Source organism: Phocoena sinus, chromosome 3 (assembly GCF_008692025.1).
Source record: "Phocoena sinus isolate mPhoSin1 chromosome 3, mPhoSin1.pri, whole genome shotgun sequence".
In the NCBI taxonomy this organism is placed as follows: Eukaryota; Metazoa; Chordata; class Mammalia; order Artiodactyla; family Phocoenidae; genus Phocoena; species Phocoena sinus.
In genome coordinates, this window is record NC_045765.1 from 120,756,491 (window position 1) to 120,773,415 (window position 16,925).

The window sequence follows — 16,925 nt, forward strand, 5'->3', positions numbered from 1 at the left end:
TGCAGTGGCTTCTCTTGTTGAGGAGCATGGGCTCCAGTCCTGTGCGCTTCAGTAGTTGTGGCATGCAGGCTCAGTAGTTGTGGCTCACGGGCTCTAGAGTGCAGGCTCAGTAGTTGTGGCGCACAGGCCCAGTTGCTCCGTGGCATGTGGGATCTTCCCAGACCAGGGCTTGAACCCATGTCTCCCGCACTGGCAGGGAGATTCGTAACCACTGGGCCATGAGGGAAGCCCCATGTTTCATTGATTTTAACTTTTTATAGTGACATGTTTTGCTTCCCTTCTCATTTCTCTTTATGTATATTATTTAGATATTTTCTTTGTGGTCATCATTGTAATTAAATAAACTATAAACGTTTTAACGATCTATTTTATACTGATAACACCTTTAATTGTATATAAAAACTCTACTCCTGTATAGCTCTGCCACCCCTTATTTATGACAAAAATTAGCTCTTTTTATATTGTGTATCCATTAACAGGGATTTATAATTGCTTTTGTTTTAAAAATTACTTACCAGATATTAAATGATTTACACACCTACATTAAATAATATAAGATTCTATATTTGTCTATATATTTTCCTTTACCAGGAGCTTTATACTTTCACATGGTTTTGTGTTGCTGTTTAACATCCTTTCACTTCAAGGACTCCCTTAAGCATTTTCTGTATGGCAGGTCTAGTAGTCATGAACTCCCTAATCTTTAGTTTATCTGGGAAAGTCTTAATTTCTCCTTTGGTTTTGAAGGACAGTACTTGGCTGGCAGGTTTTTTATTTTAGTACTTTTGAATATATTATCCCACTCCCTTCTAGCCTGCAAGATTTCTACTGGGAAATCTGCTTATAATCTAAAGGAAGCTCCCTTGTATATGATGAATCATTATTCTTGGGCTGCTTTCAAGATTCTTTGTCAGTGTCTTATGACAGTTTGATGTGTTTTGGTAAGTCTTTAGATTTATCCTAGTTGGAGTCCTTTGAGCTTCTTGAATTTGTGTGTCCATTCCTGTGTCAGATTTGGGAATTTGGGGACCATTATTTCTTAAAATAGATTCTCTGCTGCTTCCCCTTTCTTCTCCTTCTGGCACTACAATATCGCATATGTTTTTCTGCTTGGTGGTATCCCATAAGTCCCTCAGGCTCTCTTCATTTTTCTTCATATTGTTTCTTTTTTTCTGTTCTGCCTCAGTAATTTCAAAATCCTGTCTATGAATTTGCTGATTCTTTCTTTTGCCTGGTCAAGGCTGCTGTTGAGTCCCTCTAGTAAATTTTCTTTCAGTTATTGTATGCTACATTTCAGAATTTTCGTTTGATTCTTCTTCATTGTTTCTCTTTGTTGATATTCTTATTTCGTTCATGCATCATTTTTCTGATTTTATTTAGTTGCCTACCTGTGCTCTCTTTTAATTCATTGAGCACCCCTATAATGATAGTTTTGAATTGTTTGTCTGGTAATTCATATATCTCCATTTCTTTAGGGTCACTTTGTGAAGATTTCATTTGTTCCATTAAATGTGCCATGTTTCCTTGTTTCTCTGCATGTTTCTTGTTGGGATTTTGGCATTTGACAAATCTGTCACCTCTTTCAGACTTGCAGTTTGGTTCTGTATAGGAAAGGCTTTCTCCATTCAACCTGGTTAGAGATTCTGGAGACCTCTCAAGCATTCTCTGTGGATGCATTCTCTCTGGGCGTGTGTTTGTAATCTCCTAAATGAAGAGTTTAGCTGGTTTCTACTCAGGAGTTCTTCCTCTTATCTGTCTGCACGACTGGGACTCTCTGGTGCTACAGTAAGCAGTGATACCACTGTTTACTGGAGATCCACATGTCTATCTGTGGTACTGCACTCTGGTGTATGATAATTGTCTTTGTTCTTAGAGACCTGCAAGTATGCACCTTGCTCCTGCCTGTGCTTGGATTCAGGCAAGACAGAAACCAGTCCTTCATACAGCACCCACTAAAAGTCAGAATTTTAGATGTGTGGGCTTCCCTGGTGACACAGTGGTTGAGAATCCACCTGCCAATGCAGAGGACATGGGTTCGAGCTCTAGTCCGGGAAGATCCCACATCCCGCGAAGCAACTAAGCCCACGCGCCACAATTACTGAGCCTGTGCTCTAGAGCCTGCAACCACAAGTACTGAAGCCCACGCACCTAGAGCCTGTGCTCCACAAGAAGAGAAGCCACGGCAATGAAAAGCCTGCGCACTACAATGAAGAGTAGCTCCCACTCGCCGCAACTAGAGAAAAGCCTGCGCGCAGCAACGAAGACCCAACACAACCAAAAATAAATAAATAAATTTGTTAAAAAAAAAAGAATGTTAGATGTATGTCCTATCCCTTTCTCTCCCCAGAGAGTAGATGGGAGTTGGGGGTTTCCTCCCAATCACACTGCACAGCATGAAGGGCTCTGGCAAAATAAAGGGTCCCAAATTTTCCTACCAGGATTTGATGTGGTTGCTTTTGCACTTGCCTGAGGTGCAGGAATCTTTTAACTGGTTTCTTTCTCTCTCACATTAAGTATTTGACCCAAGAACTGTTGTTAAATCTGTGTCTCCACAGAGGCATGAGGGTCTAGTGCTTCCTGTTCCACCACTTTGCTGATATCATTCTGTGCTTGACCCTCTTTTAAAGGTCTTATTTGATTAGATTGGGTCCATACAGGATAGTCCCCCTTTTGATTCATTCAAAGTCACCTGATTAGGTATCTTAACTTCATCCACAAAATCCTTACAATTTTGCCATATTCTTTTGGTTAGAAGCAAGTCACAGGTTCTACCCATATTCAAGAGGAAGGGATTACACATCAAGGGTCAGGAATCATGGAGACTATGTGAGAATTCTGCCTACCATACTAGTCCTATCTTAGTTGGTGGTATGGGTACTTACAGAGAGGCTAGAGCCTAACCTCAGGTGCTTCCAGGACCTATATTAAATCTTGGCATAGAAGTGTTTTGACTCCACTTACTGGTAAAAATGGGACTCTTGTTCTGATGCCAGCCTCTTCTCTCATTAGCTAAGGACCTGACAAAGGCTAAAGGTACATGAGGTAGGCTCTTATCAAAGATTTTATTTTCCAGTAAATGACTACATTTAAATTTCCTGGTGCTTCACAACCCAAGAGCTTCACTCCATTGTTTCCTGAATGTTCCACATCTTCTGAGCCTTTGTTTGGGAAGTCTTAGGTATCACTGAGTTGTACAAAACAGAAACCCACTCAACTGAGCTTCAGAAAAAAATGAGAGGATTTTTAGTGTGGATCTAGAGGAATCGCCCAGAATCCAAGAATATTAATTGGGCTTTATCAGGAACTGAAACCAATAACTGGAAATCTCTCAATCTCTGTGTAATGTTACCTTCTGGAGCTACTTCATTCTTTCTACTTTTTCAGCTTCTCAAAGCATACAGTAGAAAATGGCTTTGTTACAATAGAAATTTTAGTACCTACTTACCATGTTTATACAATTCTAGTACCTGCTCTTGTCTAGAATCACTACCCCGATTCCAAATTCTTGAGAAAGAGACTCTAATTAGTCCAATTTGAGAAAGAGGCACAATCAATTATGACCAAGGAGATAATGGTCCACCAGGTTGATCTCAGCTAAAGCCTCTTATTAGTTCTGTAAAAGTTTTGTTAAATACATAAATAATTTTCTACATTATGATGTGTGGAAAAATAAATTTGTTCTCTATTTTTCAAATATCTATACTACATTTACTTGCTTATTTATCTAATACTTTATATCATGTTAGATTAGCTACAATCCCACTACAGTACTGAGTAGTGGTGGTAATGATGGGTATCTTCATTTTCCCTGTGTTTAGTGGGAATGCTTCTACAATTTCACCAGGATGTTTTTTTGATTTACCTCCTGACCCATTAGTTGTTCAAGATTATGTTGTTTAATGTCCACACATTTGTGAATTTTCCAGTAAAGGTGTTATCAGCTTAAAATAGACTTTATATCTATAAGATGTTTTATGGGAGCTTCATGGTAAGCACAAAACAAAAATATACAGTAGATTCATAAAAGATAAAGGAAATCAAAGCATACCACTATGAAAAACAATGAATTCCAGTGGTACTGGAGCAGTCTTTAATCTACGGCTCATTGTTCCCCATTACTGAGGCAAGACTATTCTATGTACTCTACCTGATGCCTGTGACTCATGAGGTTTTCCACATTTGCTGATGGAAATGGGCATTTTTATTCATTTTTTGTGGGCACAGGGCACTGTTACCTCAAATCCTTTCAGGCAATTTTTTATCCTGCCCTGAGGACTTTCCTCACACATGTGCTGATCAGTACTCAGCTGAATTGAAAACGGGGACCCTACACAGATCTCTGGAGTTCTTTCTGTGCAGCTCTCTCCACTTCATTATTCTGCCCTGTGAACTACACCTCCCTTGCTGTCCTGGACTCTGAGCTCCACCTCCTCAATTTAGGGAGTCTGCCAGGCTTGCCTGGGCTCCCCTTCCATGATCCATGGCCTGGAAATACTCTCAAGGTAGTAGTAAGCTAGAGACAATTGTAGACTTCACCTCTTTTTTCCCCCTTGTCCCTCAGGGATCACTGTCCTTCACTGCCTGATGTCCAGTATTTGAAGATCATGATTTCTTATATTTTATCTGTTTTGGGTTTTTTTAGGAGACAGGATAAATCCATCATGGCCAGAACAATCAGTACCAACAAACTTACTCTGAAACATACATGGAAAAATAAAAATGTACATATACCTGAGCCAGTTTTGAAAATAGGAGCAAAAAGGGAAGATGATTCTCTGAGTGTTATCTCCATACCATAAGCATCAGCATCACCTAGGAACTTGCTAGAAATGAAAATTCGTGGGCATCAACCCAAACCTACTTAATCACAAGCCCTTTAGGTGAGGCCGAACAAGCCCTCCAGGTGACCAATGTGGCAAAGCTTGACAATCACTGATATATACATATATATATATATGAAGTTTTAGTTAAAAAAGAAACATAGTACATAAAAGCAAATATAGAAAAATGTTAATGGAAGACTCTAGATGATAGATGTTCCTTATAAAGCTTTCAAATTTGCTGAAAAAAAAAGGTATAGGTATAAGAACAGAAAAACAGACCAAAGAACACTATAGAGAACTCAGAAAGTCTGTGTATACAGAGGTATTTGATATACAATAAAGATTGCACCACAGATCAGTAGAAAGAAGTAGGCCTGTTTAGTAAATGATGTAAAGAAAACAAGGAATTGATCCCAACATTAGGCCATAAACCACGGTGGACTCTAAATGGATTAAAATCTAAATAATAAATATATATATCTAGTAGAAGTAAATGTGAGAAAATAGCTTTTTGACTCAGCAGTGGGGAAGACTTAAGAACAATAAAGCATAATGATATACTTTATTGTTGACAAGTTGATAGATTTGTCTTCATCTACGTTAAACTTTTTTGTAAACAAAATACACCATAAACGAAGTTAAACAGACTGGACTGGGAACACATATTTGCAAGTGTCCAAAAGGAAAGGAGAGTAATATCAAGAATGGACAAGGAACTACTACAAATCAGGCTTAAAATCATCAGAAAAATGGGAAAAGGGAATAGGACAATTACAGAATGGTAAACCTTAATGGCTAACAAGTATATGTACTTGTCAAACCACGGGTAATTAAAGGAATGAAATTTAAACCAATGTCAAAATACAATGTTATATTCATCAAACATGCAAAAGTTAGAAAGTCACATAGTACTATTTGCAAATGTGGAGAAATGAGATCCATGTTTAGCTAGTGAGAGCATAAACTGGTGCAGACTGTGGAAAGTACTTTTACTGGTATTTTGTGAAATTAATAGTATCTATGACCTTGCAATTGTACTCCTAGGTACATATTCTAGACAAATTTTCACACAGGTTCAAAAAAAATGAAATAAGGATACTCACCACTGTGGTGTTTATGGCAACACGGGGTGAAGTGGAGGCATCAAAATTGTTCATCACTATAAAAATGGATAAGTCAAATGCAGTGGAGTCAAACTATATGTATACACATCATTGTGTGACCAAAAAAAAAAATAAAAAACCCTAGAGCCTGTTGCATTTACTTGTATAAATAAAAAACACATAATACTGAATGTCTATTCTTTGTATAATCATTATTCACCACATGAATTCCAACTTAAGATTTTTCTAATATTTTACATCCACATTATTTATCAATACTAAGGACATTTATTTCTGCTCTACAAGTGGTTTTGCTCACATTATTTCTTGGATCCCAAATTTACTTTTGAGATTAAATTTTCATTTTATTGCAATATATCCCCTGGTACCTCTTCTGGAGAGGTTATGTGGGAGGTAAATTTTGAAACCTTGAATTCCTGAAACTGGTATTTTACTTTCAGACTTAAATAACCTTAAAGTTTTGGATATATTGCTTTACTGTATCCTTGCATCCAATGATGCTGATGAAAATTGTTAGAGTCAATCTGATTTTGTTCACTTTGCAAGTAATTTCCTTCACATTTTGGAACTTTGCATGGTGTCCTGGTCTGAAATTTCATGAAGATCTATTTATAAGTGTGTTCATGTTACAGTTTTTGTTATGAATGGACCCACTGATCTGAGAACCTATGCTGTTCTTCAGATCTAGGACATTTTCTTGAGCATTTTTTCTCATTCTGTATCTATCTCCTGCCTTCTCCCTTTGAACTCCTATTGGATCCAAGTTGGAACATGAAGACTATTCCTGTCTCACTTCACACTATTTCTTAGTTCTTTTGCATTACATTCTATGGAATCCAAATCTAAGAGAGAGAGTTGATTTGCTCTTTAGGTGTATACTTCCTACTTAGCACAGTTGTTGAATTTGTGACAAATTCTACTTTACATTATGAAGATATTTAAATACTTTCATAAGTTTCAGAAGATATTGCTTTTAAATAGTGATTTCTTTGGTGACATTCATGGTGTTGCTTTTCTTCAATTGTTCAGTAACTCTTGTTATCATCGTAGTATGAGCTTGACTGCAGTAAGCCAACAACCTTCTCAAACTACCTGCACTGATGGTGACTGAAGGCGATATTACACTGGGTAGGCCACGCCACTTCAAAATGGCCGCACTGTTTATTTTTTTCTAATCTAAGCATCCATACTCATTGCTCCTGCCTTGGGCCAGACATCTCCTGCACATTGCTTGGCATAAAAAAGGTGGTTGTCCTAACCAGTTTCTCATGATGCAGCACCCAACCATCACTAGAACTCCTGCTTGAACCACTGTCCTGTCTCTACTTTTGAGGTATCCCTGAAGCCAAATTCACCTTTTGTGATAGAATCTTCTGGCCCTACCTGCCCTAGGTCTTCCAACAATTCCTTGAAGTTTATCCAGTGTACACCTTTATTTTCCAAAACTTTGGAAATTAAATACTTTTACCTATCATAGTATTAAATCATCTTTTGTCACTTCTAGGGATATGGATGGGAAGGGGAGCATGAAGGATGAGCCAGTGTACAACCTTGAACAATTTACTTTGGGAGATAAGCCTGCACATGGTTCTCGGGAAAACAAATGCTCCTTTGAAGGATGATCCAAATGTGGAGGAAATGTTTTAATATCCATTCTGGGATGGCATTAGTTCTGAGTATTAGGTTTGGCCCTTCATGAAGATGGGGAATCCTACAATCATCTACCCTAAGAACTCATGCTCCACATACTAATTTTTCTTCAATTTTAATTTTATTTCTTCATTTTTAGCTTATTTTTCTTTAAGTTTCCTGACAAGGAAATTAGTTGGGAAGAACATATAAAAAAAAGATCCTTCTAAAGCTCTGCCTTGGAGGAACAAAACTGGTTTGATTAGATTAAAGCAAGGTCAGTTGAGGAAAAGTATTTATCGACAATGTTCTTCATACAAAACAAAAATAGCTTTATTGAATCACAGGGTTGGGGGCAGGAAAGCATACATGAGCTTTTCATATTTCATCCTGAAATCAGACTGCGGGCTGACTGAGAAGCTAGGTTGGCCAGATGAAATCCCATGAAAGTTTGTAACTGTCCCTAGTTGTTATATTTGAAAAAGGGAATTATAACAGTAGCATCATTTTTCAGTTTCTTTCTTAAAAATTCTACTGAGGTATTTTCCCCAAATAAACCTTCTCAGTTTAGAATGCTGCTTGGATTTTAGGACTGTACATTTTTGGAGACCATAAATTTTAATTCCGCAAATTGCTTCACAAAGAGTATGCAAAGTCCTAAAAAGAAAATGGCATTCTCTTAACATTTTTCTAAAACTATAAATGACTGTGTTTGCTACCCCGCTGGGCTTAAAATTCTGCAGAGGTAAAGAAACAGCAGCTTTAGATATAAGACAGTCAACCTTTTCTGAATTCTATTATTAGAAACAAAAGGATTACCTAAAGGTCTGAGCTGGCTACTTATATAATCTAGACTACCTTTTAAAAGTAACTGCTTGTTCCCTTGTTCATCATCAATTATGTGTATTCATTAACTCTTTTAATGAAACAAAATTATTTTAATTTTGATTTCAATATATCGTTCATAAGAAATCTATTTACTATACATTAAACCAAAAGGATAAGCTAATAAGAACTTCAACAAAGAATGAAAAAAATACCTTTTCAAGTAGATGTGACTGATCACCAATCCTGAACTGAAAAACATTTCCATCCCAAAGGCTTCCTTCAGAAGTAAAAAATAAGGTAAACCTACACTTCTTCCATACCCAGAAATACGAGGGATTAAATGTTCTTAAAGAATTTTTCAAGTATATACACAGCTTCAAGTCCAAAGAGGTCAGAAAAATATTTACAAAATAAATGTGTAGGGAATTTTAGAATTTCATGGACTCAGAGGAACCAATGATTCCTTAATGAATCAGCATAAAACTTTAGTTTGTGTAAACAAGTCTGTGCTGGACATGTAATTTTTCACGGTTTAAAATTTTAGGGTGGTCAATTTTAAATGCTGTTACTAAAAATAAGACAGTTTTGGTTTTGATGGTTTGCTACATAATACTTATTAAAAATAAGTATATCAATTATGGGCATGGGCCTTAACTACAGATTACTCAATAATATATAAACTAAAAATGTCTTTTCTATTTCCTCAAAAGATTTAAATTATTACTCTTTTATTCAAATTTTGAAATTTTATCATTACCAAAACAAAAATTCTAATGAAGAATTCTTGTTATTAAATTTTAATTTTCCAGTATTTTAGAAGAAAACTTCGGCTATTAATTTAAGTGCAAAACTATTTTGCTATTAGTTTAAGTTATGTGTCATGTTACTCATCTTGTAACAAACTTTCTTACTTGACTTTATGTGTTAAGAGAACATTAAAATTTTTTTAAATTAACTAGAATAGAAGAAAATACTAGTGCATATAACATTTGTTGTACTTGTAATATTTCAATATAATGTGCAGACAACTAATTTAAGGTTAGATCATTGATGAATCAATTGTTCTTTGTGGCTTATTTCCTTTTCCAAAATCACAGTCTGTGTATCTGATTCAAGGTAAAGAAGTTGAAAATGTCAGAATTATACCTATTTTTTTTATTCCTTATTAAAAGCAGAATGTGACTGTGAGAAGTTGACTGAAACCAATAAAAAATGATGGGAGTAATTTTAGAATGCCAAAATTAATATTTTAAAATAAACTATGAATAAAGGGAACACCAAGGTTTGTCTTAAAGAAGCTGTTTGTCATTTTTTTAGAGATTACAACACACATACAATAAATGAATTTTATCAAAATACAGCACATTTTGTCTACTATATCCATAAAAATCAATTCCTATGTAAATAGTACTGAAAATCAACTAAAATGAGTTAAACTTTACAAAGAGTTGTTAAAGGGCTTCAATCAATATTATTAAAACTATACAGTACAATAACCAATTGATAACATCTTGAAAGAAGTGCAGTATTGGAGTTCACATCTTTTTAAAAGTACTGCCTATTCACTCTGACTAGCAAGAAACAAACGAGTCCAACTCACTTTTGCAAAAATAATGCAGATTGCTGTTTTCGCTAGTCTTATAGAAGACTTAACCTTAAAACAAGGTTGAAGAACAAAGCGTAACAGATTCAAAATTCCAAAATTATATTTCTTAGTAATTAAAAATGAATTGCAATAACTGAATATTGCTCTAATGAAACGCTCAGACTAGCCTCGACTAAAAACAGTTATTGGTCTTCTATGGCACTTTTTTCTGGTCCAAATAACCATGCATTAATTCTTACCATTGCATGTCACTCAAATTTTATTTGATTACATAGACAGAACAAAAACAAATAAAATTAATGGTTTGAACAAAATTAATAAACCTCTATCAAATAATTGTTACACTAACGAGGAACAAAGGCAGTTGGTGGTAAAACACTATTACACTGATACACTTAGAAACCCTTTAAAGACTCTGAAGTGTCGAGTTCACATTTAATGTTACCTGTAGGAACAGCCCTTTATCTGAACACCATTACACACTGGTAGGCCTCAAGGACCCATCGCTTTGCTCTACAACTCTCCACAGCAATTCTCTATCACTGTGCCAGTTTCACAAACTTGCTTTGGTTTCCTAGCTCCATGCGTACTGTTTCCTTTTACTTTACCAAGGCAATGTTGAGGCCAAACAAAATCAAGAGGCTTTCCTAAATCTTCTTACATTTTGTGTTACAGCAACACAATCTTAAAACTGGCCATTTGTTTCATTTGTTGCTTAAAATAAAAATTATAAATTAAGATTAAAATGGAGTACTAATTATAAAACAAATTGCAAGTACCACCATTTGCAAAAAATCAAGGAATTTCTGCATCACGGAAAATGCATGGACCAAAAAAAAAAAAAAAAAGGAAAGAAAATGCATGGACATGCATCTACAGAAGAGTTAAAAGTTTCCTGTGACTAAAAAATTGAAACTTGATTCACTAGTAGCAGGTGTAGAGTAATGGCTATGACAAGAACAGATCCTGAAGAGCTCATAAAATGCAATTATTGTCTTTTTTATTTCTTTAAAAAGACATCACATTTTTTATTGCATTATTCTATTAATAAAAACACATTAACAGCTGTTTTTTTTTCATTCTTTGCTTCCAGATTTTTATAGGAAATAACTGTTTTAATCTGGCCTTGGAAAGTGAACCCAACAGCACCACCTTCACCTACTCACTCTTCAATTCAATATGCACATAGCAAAAGCCAACACTTTGAATCTCTTGCCCACATAAAAAAAAAGTTTCAGCAGAAAAACATTAATACCAGTTGAATAAAAATAAGGGCATAAAAGCTATGAGATAGATAGCTCTGCCATCTGTCTCTGGGCTACAATCAAGGCTAACTAGAGCCTTGCACAGAATTCAATCATGTGTATGAAATCCAAAAATAAACCTACACTCTATACAAAAACAACATACATTTGTTTTTGTAGCCTTGACTGCTATGTTTAAAAACCTAAAAGTTTTATATGGTATGAATTCAACAGTCTCCCCTATATACTGTACAGTGGTTCTTTCCCTCTAACCACAAATTCCATTATTTCATTAATGTACAAATTTGAACATATTTGAGTTCTTTATATATAAAAATAGTCAAAATATTAATTTCCCCTGCAAGTATCTTCCAATAAATCTTGCTGTCTCTCCATTTTTTTAGTCCACAGCTCTTAAGAGGAAACCTCTCGTACAATGATGAGTTCTACTGTGTTCTGGAAAGTTTTTAGCAAGGACACTGCTTGTCCATGTTCAATATTGATAAAACTGTAGCCATTAGCCTAGAAGAAAGAAGAAAAAAGCTTAAAAAAAAATTTCATAGTCATTTATTTGCATTTGTGCATTTGAATTTCTGCCAGCTCACAAACCTGGCAGAAAACAAGCATCATTTTGGCAATTTAAAACAACATCTAGACTCCTGGGCCCTACCCCATCTCTATGGAAATAAAATCTCTGAAGGTGGGACCCAGGACCTGTATCTTGCCCACATTTTCAGATGATTCTTACATAGCAACCTGACATTAGGAAGCACTTGTCTAAGACAGTGTCGGACATGGTGTTGTGTGTATACGCTAAGGTACAACTGAGGTCACCAAGCTGCAAGGGTAAAAGAGGTCAAGGCCTAGTCTTCCCATTGCCTAGGAGCCACCAGATCAAGGACACTACACTTCTTATAATTTAAGCTAAACATCTAATGTTGTTTTACTATACATCAGACACACAGTTCTAAGTGCTTCTTGTGAATTAAATCCTTTAATTCTCGTAACACACAGAGGAGATTCTTTCATCATCTTATTTTAGAAGAAGTTAACATTCGTAAACTTAAACAAAAGGCTAAGATATATTCCAAAAAATGCTAAGGTTTATTTAAAAAATATCAGTATGATCTTCCAAGGTACAAGGTGGAAATATTTTAAGCTATGAAAGCACTGGAGAGTAGCCTATAAGAAATGCCACTGTTTTCATCCACAAGTATTTAAAGATATCTTCATAAAATGCTTACTTTCAAATCTGGCATTTAATAATCCCTTGATGAGGAAGGCAGATGTTATAAAACAAAAAGTAATAAAAAAATGTATCTCAGTTACCTGAATAATTTTATCACCTGGTTGCAGTAATTTTGATGCTGGCCCTTCAGGCTGTACCCTTGTTACAAATATACCCTTTAATAACAACAAAAAAGATAATTATTTGATGGAAAGCAGTATGCATAAATAAAACAGTACCAAGGAGCAATCTTTTTTTTAATAGTATGCAAATATTTGAATTGTGGTGCAAGTTTTCTCCCTGTCTCCTCTGAATAATATTGTGACCACGCTATGTTATTTGTGCTTCTGGTAATTCTTACTTTAGTGATTTTTATTAAAGTGATAAAAAAAAAAGTTACTTCTATAGATGTGAAGAAAAGTATTAACAATTAAAAAATCACTTCACAATATAATGAACATTAAAAATTTTTTGGTTAAATTTGTAGTCCTTAAACAATTTGAGCTGATCACATTTCAAAACAAAAAGCTGAACAATACAGAGGGAAATCACAAGGTGATGTCTGTCTATATCTATATAAATATGTTAGATTTTTACTTATACATAAAAGGTACTAATTTAGTGAATAAAAATTAATGAGCATTTCAAGGATATATAAACAAAACTCACATCGTCATCAGGTCTGAATGGGTTTCCTCTTCCCCCAACCCCTCCTGATATGCTAAATCCAAGTTCTGGATCCTTGTCAACTCTCACTCGAATCTGAGTTAATATGAAAATAAACTTATTACTAATATCAGAAAAAGCTATAATACAATAATAACCACACTGGTAAATTAAGTTCAAGAAAACATAAATATGTAAGAATTCACCTAAAATAAATATTTGGGCAGATGAAATGAAACTACAATGTGAAATATTATGTTAATGAGTTAGTGAGTTAAAGGCACAGCTGGGATTATAAAGCATAGCTCCTAAATTAACCTATTGCTATCTTATGAGGATATGCAACAAATTAATGTTGACTTTATATATTTTGGACAGCACGGACTTTAATGACATAGAGCATACACACAAAACATGTATTTTATTATCAGTTTCCATTTGTAGAACATCTAAATTACATAGTATTTCTGTAATACTACTGGACGTTTCATAAGACGTCTAAAAGATCCCTGGGTGGTTGTTGGATATTAACTCATTTCCTAAATCTGTTTATATGCTTCAAAGGAGTTGGGATTGATGATCAATCAATACTATTTTTTACAACCAAGCTACAGAAAAAGATGCAAGAACTAAACTTTTGTTATAAAACACTCCCTTTCCCCAGAGACCAAAACAAAATGAATGAAGCATTTGTTCTCTAAGTTTCTAATAATAATATTTTATTAATAAACTATCAAAATACATGAATATATAACTGTTGACTTTTTAAGTACTCTGTAAGATTTAATTCTCAAAGTAGTCTGGAGACTATAGGCCAGTTTCAAAAGCTAACTATCAAATAACAATTAGCAAACTATAATATGCCATTCAAGTTTAATGGTCTACTATTTTTATTCCTGAAGAAGGTCCAATTACTGGAGTATCATCATCAACCAGTTTTGGAAATACAACCACCTTAGGGAAAAAAAAAAAATCATGCCCTCAATACTATCCTATATCAATTTATCAGAACAGGGGGGATCATACTGTCAAGTTAAACCACAAAGTTTAATACCTTATAAACTTAACATGAAACCAAGCCATTAAACAAAATAGTAAAAACTATGTTAAAATTCTGTATGGATTTATTGCTATAATTAAATAACCTATAAAATACATTAAAAGCTTAGTCTCATATTCCAAATATTCTTGATCATTCTTACCTCTTGCCTTGCCAGTTCATGGCCTTGTCTAGGAGAACAATGGGGCTGTGTGTATGGAGGCTGGTGGGCCACTTTCAGCATCAAGTAATCAATTAGTTGTTCTCTAGAGGGATGCCTTGCCACAGATGCCTGAGGAAGGGGGTGATGTATTTGACTATAATTTGCCTGAGGCCTGAGAGGCTGGCCCATCTGTCCATTACTCAAAGGCATCTAAGAAAAACATGAAGTCTCTTAAAATGACCAATAATAATGCCTTGTTACAAATATTTGGATGTTCTTCTTGGAGCAATACAAAAGCACTAGAGTTTAACATTCTAAATCACACAGTATCACGCCATGTGTGCCATTTTTTCTAATTTTACACTTTTAAAAGAAAAAAACTTAATGTCTTAATTCTAAGCTTGTCTGAGTGCTCGCTGATAGATTCACTCTTCAAAAGTTTCAAATTAAAGTACATCATATCTACATTTTAAATTATTTGCTTTCCTGTAAGCTTAACCCAATGTTAAAATGGTAAACAGTATGTCAAATTTTAACATTTAAGTAAGCCCATTAAAAGGGCATCTCTTCCCATTCTATACTTAATCTCTCACATACACTCAAAATATGCATTTGCTGATGCTTTTCTTCAGAATGAAAGTATAAGTAGTTTTGTGGTAGAAGTTTTTCATAATCTGAGTATATTCTTCTACCTCTATTCCTTCCTCTCCAGAATTAAAAAGCCAATCTAGCTATGCAGTAGAAAATTGATTTATTCCGTGTGTGTGTGTGTGTGTGTGTGTGTGTGTGTGTGTATCAAGTTAGGAATTTTTAAACTCTCTAAGTATTAATTCCATAGAATGTTAACCACAAAAATTAAACCATGACATTTTATTTTGCTTTTCACAAGCTAAACAAAAACTCCAGATTATTCTGTTACTGTTAAAGAAATATCTTTGTCTTAAAGTCTCTTGTTTTTTAGATTTAAAAATAACCTTTATGGAAATGTGATAATAGCTTACTTCTGTTAATGTGAGGAATCTATCTGAAAAATAAGAGGTCATATTTACATTACAAATATTTGCATATAAAGAAATTTTTGTGTAGAAGAAGAAATAAGTACATTTAAGCGATTCAGTCATTTAAAACTTCATTGTTAACTATTAACCCACAAGGAAATTAGAGAAAAACTGTGATGATTTGAGTCCCATTTCCCTAAAATTATCCAAAGTAGAAAAGTTTGGGAAAACATTATGGCAATAGTTTCAGAACTATGTATTATCTTATGTTCATCTTGCTGAGGAATACAAAGTTTGGTTTTGGTGAATAATATTTTTACTTTAAAAAAAAGTTCTCTTTTTCACTGTATTATACTTGAGAACTTAGTTAATTCTGAGGCCTGGGAATATACATGAGTGTTTCATGACAGGGCACAAAGATATTCGCTCACAAATTTTATGTTGGTTGGAGAGAAGAGGTGCTATATTATCTCTTTTTTTAAAATATTGTGGTTGTTTCCCACTTGATCACTGTAGATTTGAAGCAATTAATCCTCCTAGGAGTACTTAAATAGTTGTGCAATTATTTTATTATTTTTGCATAACTCTGTAGACAGCACTTACTTTTCTTCATGTTAGCACAATTTATTCCTACATGCAGATTTAATACCTTTCTCCTGGGGAGAATACTCCAGACAATAACTACTTCTGACCCATTCTTAAGACTCCCTGACACCTAGAAATTGGACATACCTGAATGTGTAGAACACATTCTACATCAGTGTTAAACATAGCCATGGAATATACTAAGCTATGATTAGCAGATAACTCAGGAGAATAAAAAACATAAAACAAACTCAGTAACCCAAACCAGAAAATGGATATTAGAAAGAAAAAAGAAATTGGATAGCAGAAAAAGAAACTCGACAGCAATTAAAAGAAAAACAACAAAAAAAGGGTAAAATAAATAAATACGTACAAACTTACATGGCTGGATTCCTACTCTCAAGAACAACGTAGAAGTTTATATAATACATAACTATGCTTCACAATTATAACTGGTTATACTAGGGATATGGGCTTAGTTAAGATGAAGAACAGCTGAGGAAAATACTAAAGAAAAGAATTATCTATCCAGCATTGGTGACAAAAAAGTAAACTCTCTAAATGAGTGATGCTTTAGTTATAAAAGTAGTAAGAATACAACCATCATCTATTCTACCATATACAAAAGTCTTTCAAGGTGATTTCTAATTACATTTAAAGTATGTTAAAATGCCTTCATCCTCCAATGAAGAATTTAAGACAGGTTCATATTTAACTCTCCAACCAGTTTTACTATCAGGAATGCCAAAAAGTAGGAGATACTACAGAAATCCAAAAATAACAAAATGATTCTTCAGTGTGGAAGAAATCATGGAATAAACTAAGAAACAGCAGAGTGAAATTTTATTTCATATTTCTCAATTATTTAAAAAAACCCCTTACTAATCAAGAGGTGAAGGTCCTCTAAAAAGCATTTTCAGCGTTAAAGCATATATGATATTTCTTAGTTCAAAAGCTGTAAAACACAATAAGCTCACAGATACTACTTCATT

The 16,925-nt window shown here is 34.4% G+C and overlaps 1 protein-coding gene across 13 annotated transcripts in view; it reads right to left on the reverse strand.

The window, feature by feature from the left end:
- Nucleotides 1–9,696: 9,696 nt before the first annotated feature.
- The window catches only part of ERBIN (erbb2 interacting protein), a 110,679-nt gene continuing 103,450 nt past the window's right edge, over nucleotides 9,697–16,925 (reverse strand). For 8 of the 13 annotated variants that reach the window (XM_032625197.1, XM_032625203.1, XM_032625198.1 and 5 more), the window contains 4 exons: nucleotides 14,351–14,560; nucleotides 13,152–13,244; nucleotides 12,584–12,658; nucleotides 9,697–11,776 (listed from right to left, as the gene is read on the reverse strand). In XM_032625197.1, the coding sequence (XP_032481088.1) occupies nucleotides 11,669–11,776; nucleotides 12,584–12,658; nucleotides 13,152–13,244; nucleotides 14,351–14,560 (486 nt within the window). In that variant the 3' untranslated portion in view covers nucleotides 9,697–11,668. The remainder of the gene's footprint in view (nucleotides 11,777–12,583; nucleotides 12,659–13,151; nucleotides 13,245–14,350; nucleotides 14,561–16,925) is intronic. The other 5 variants (XM_032625204.1, XM_032625199.1, XM_032625195.1 and 2 more) reach the window with 2 other exon arrangements.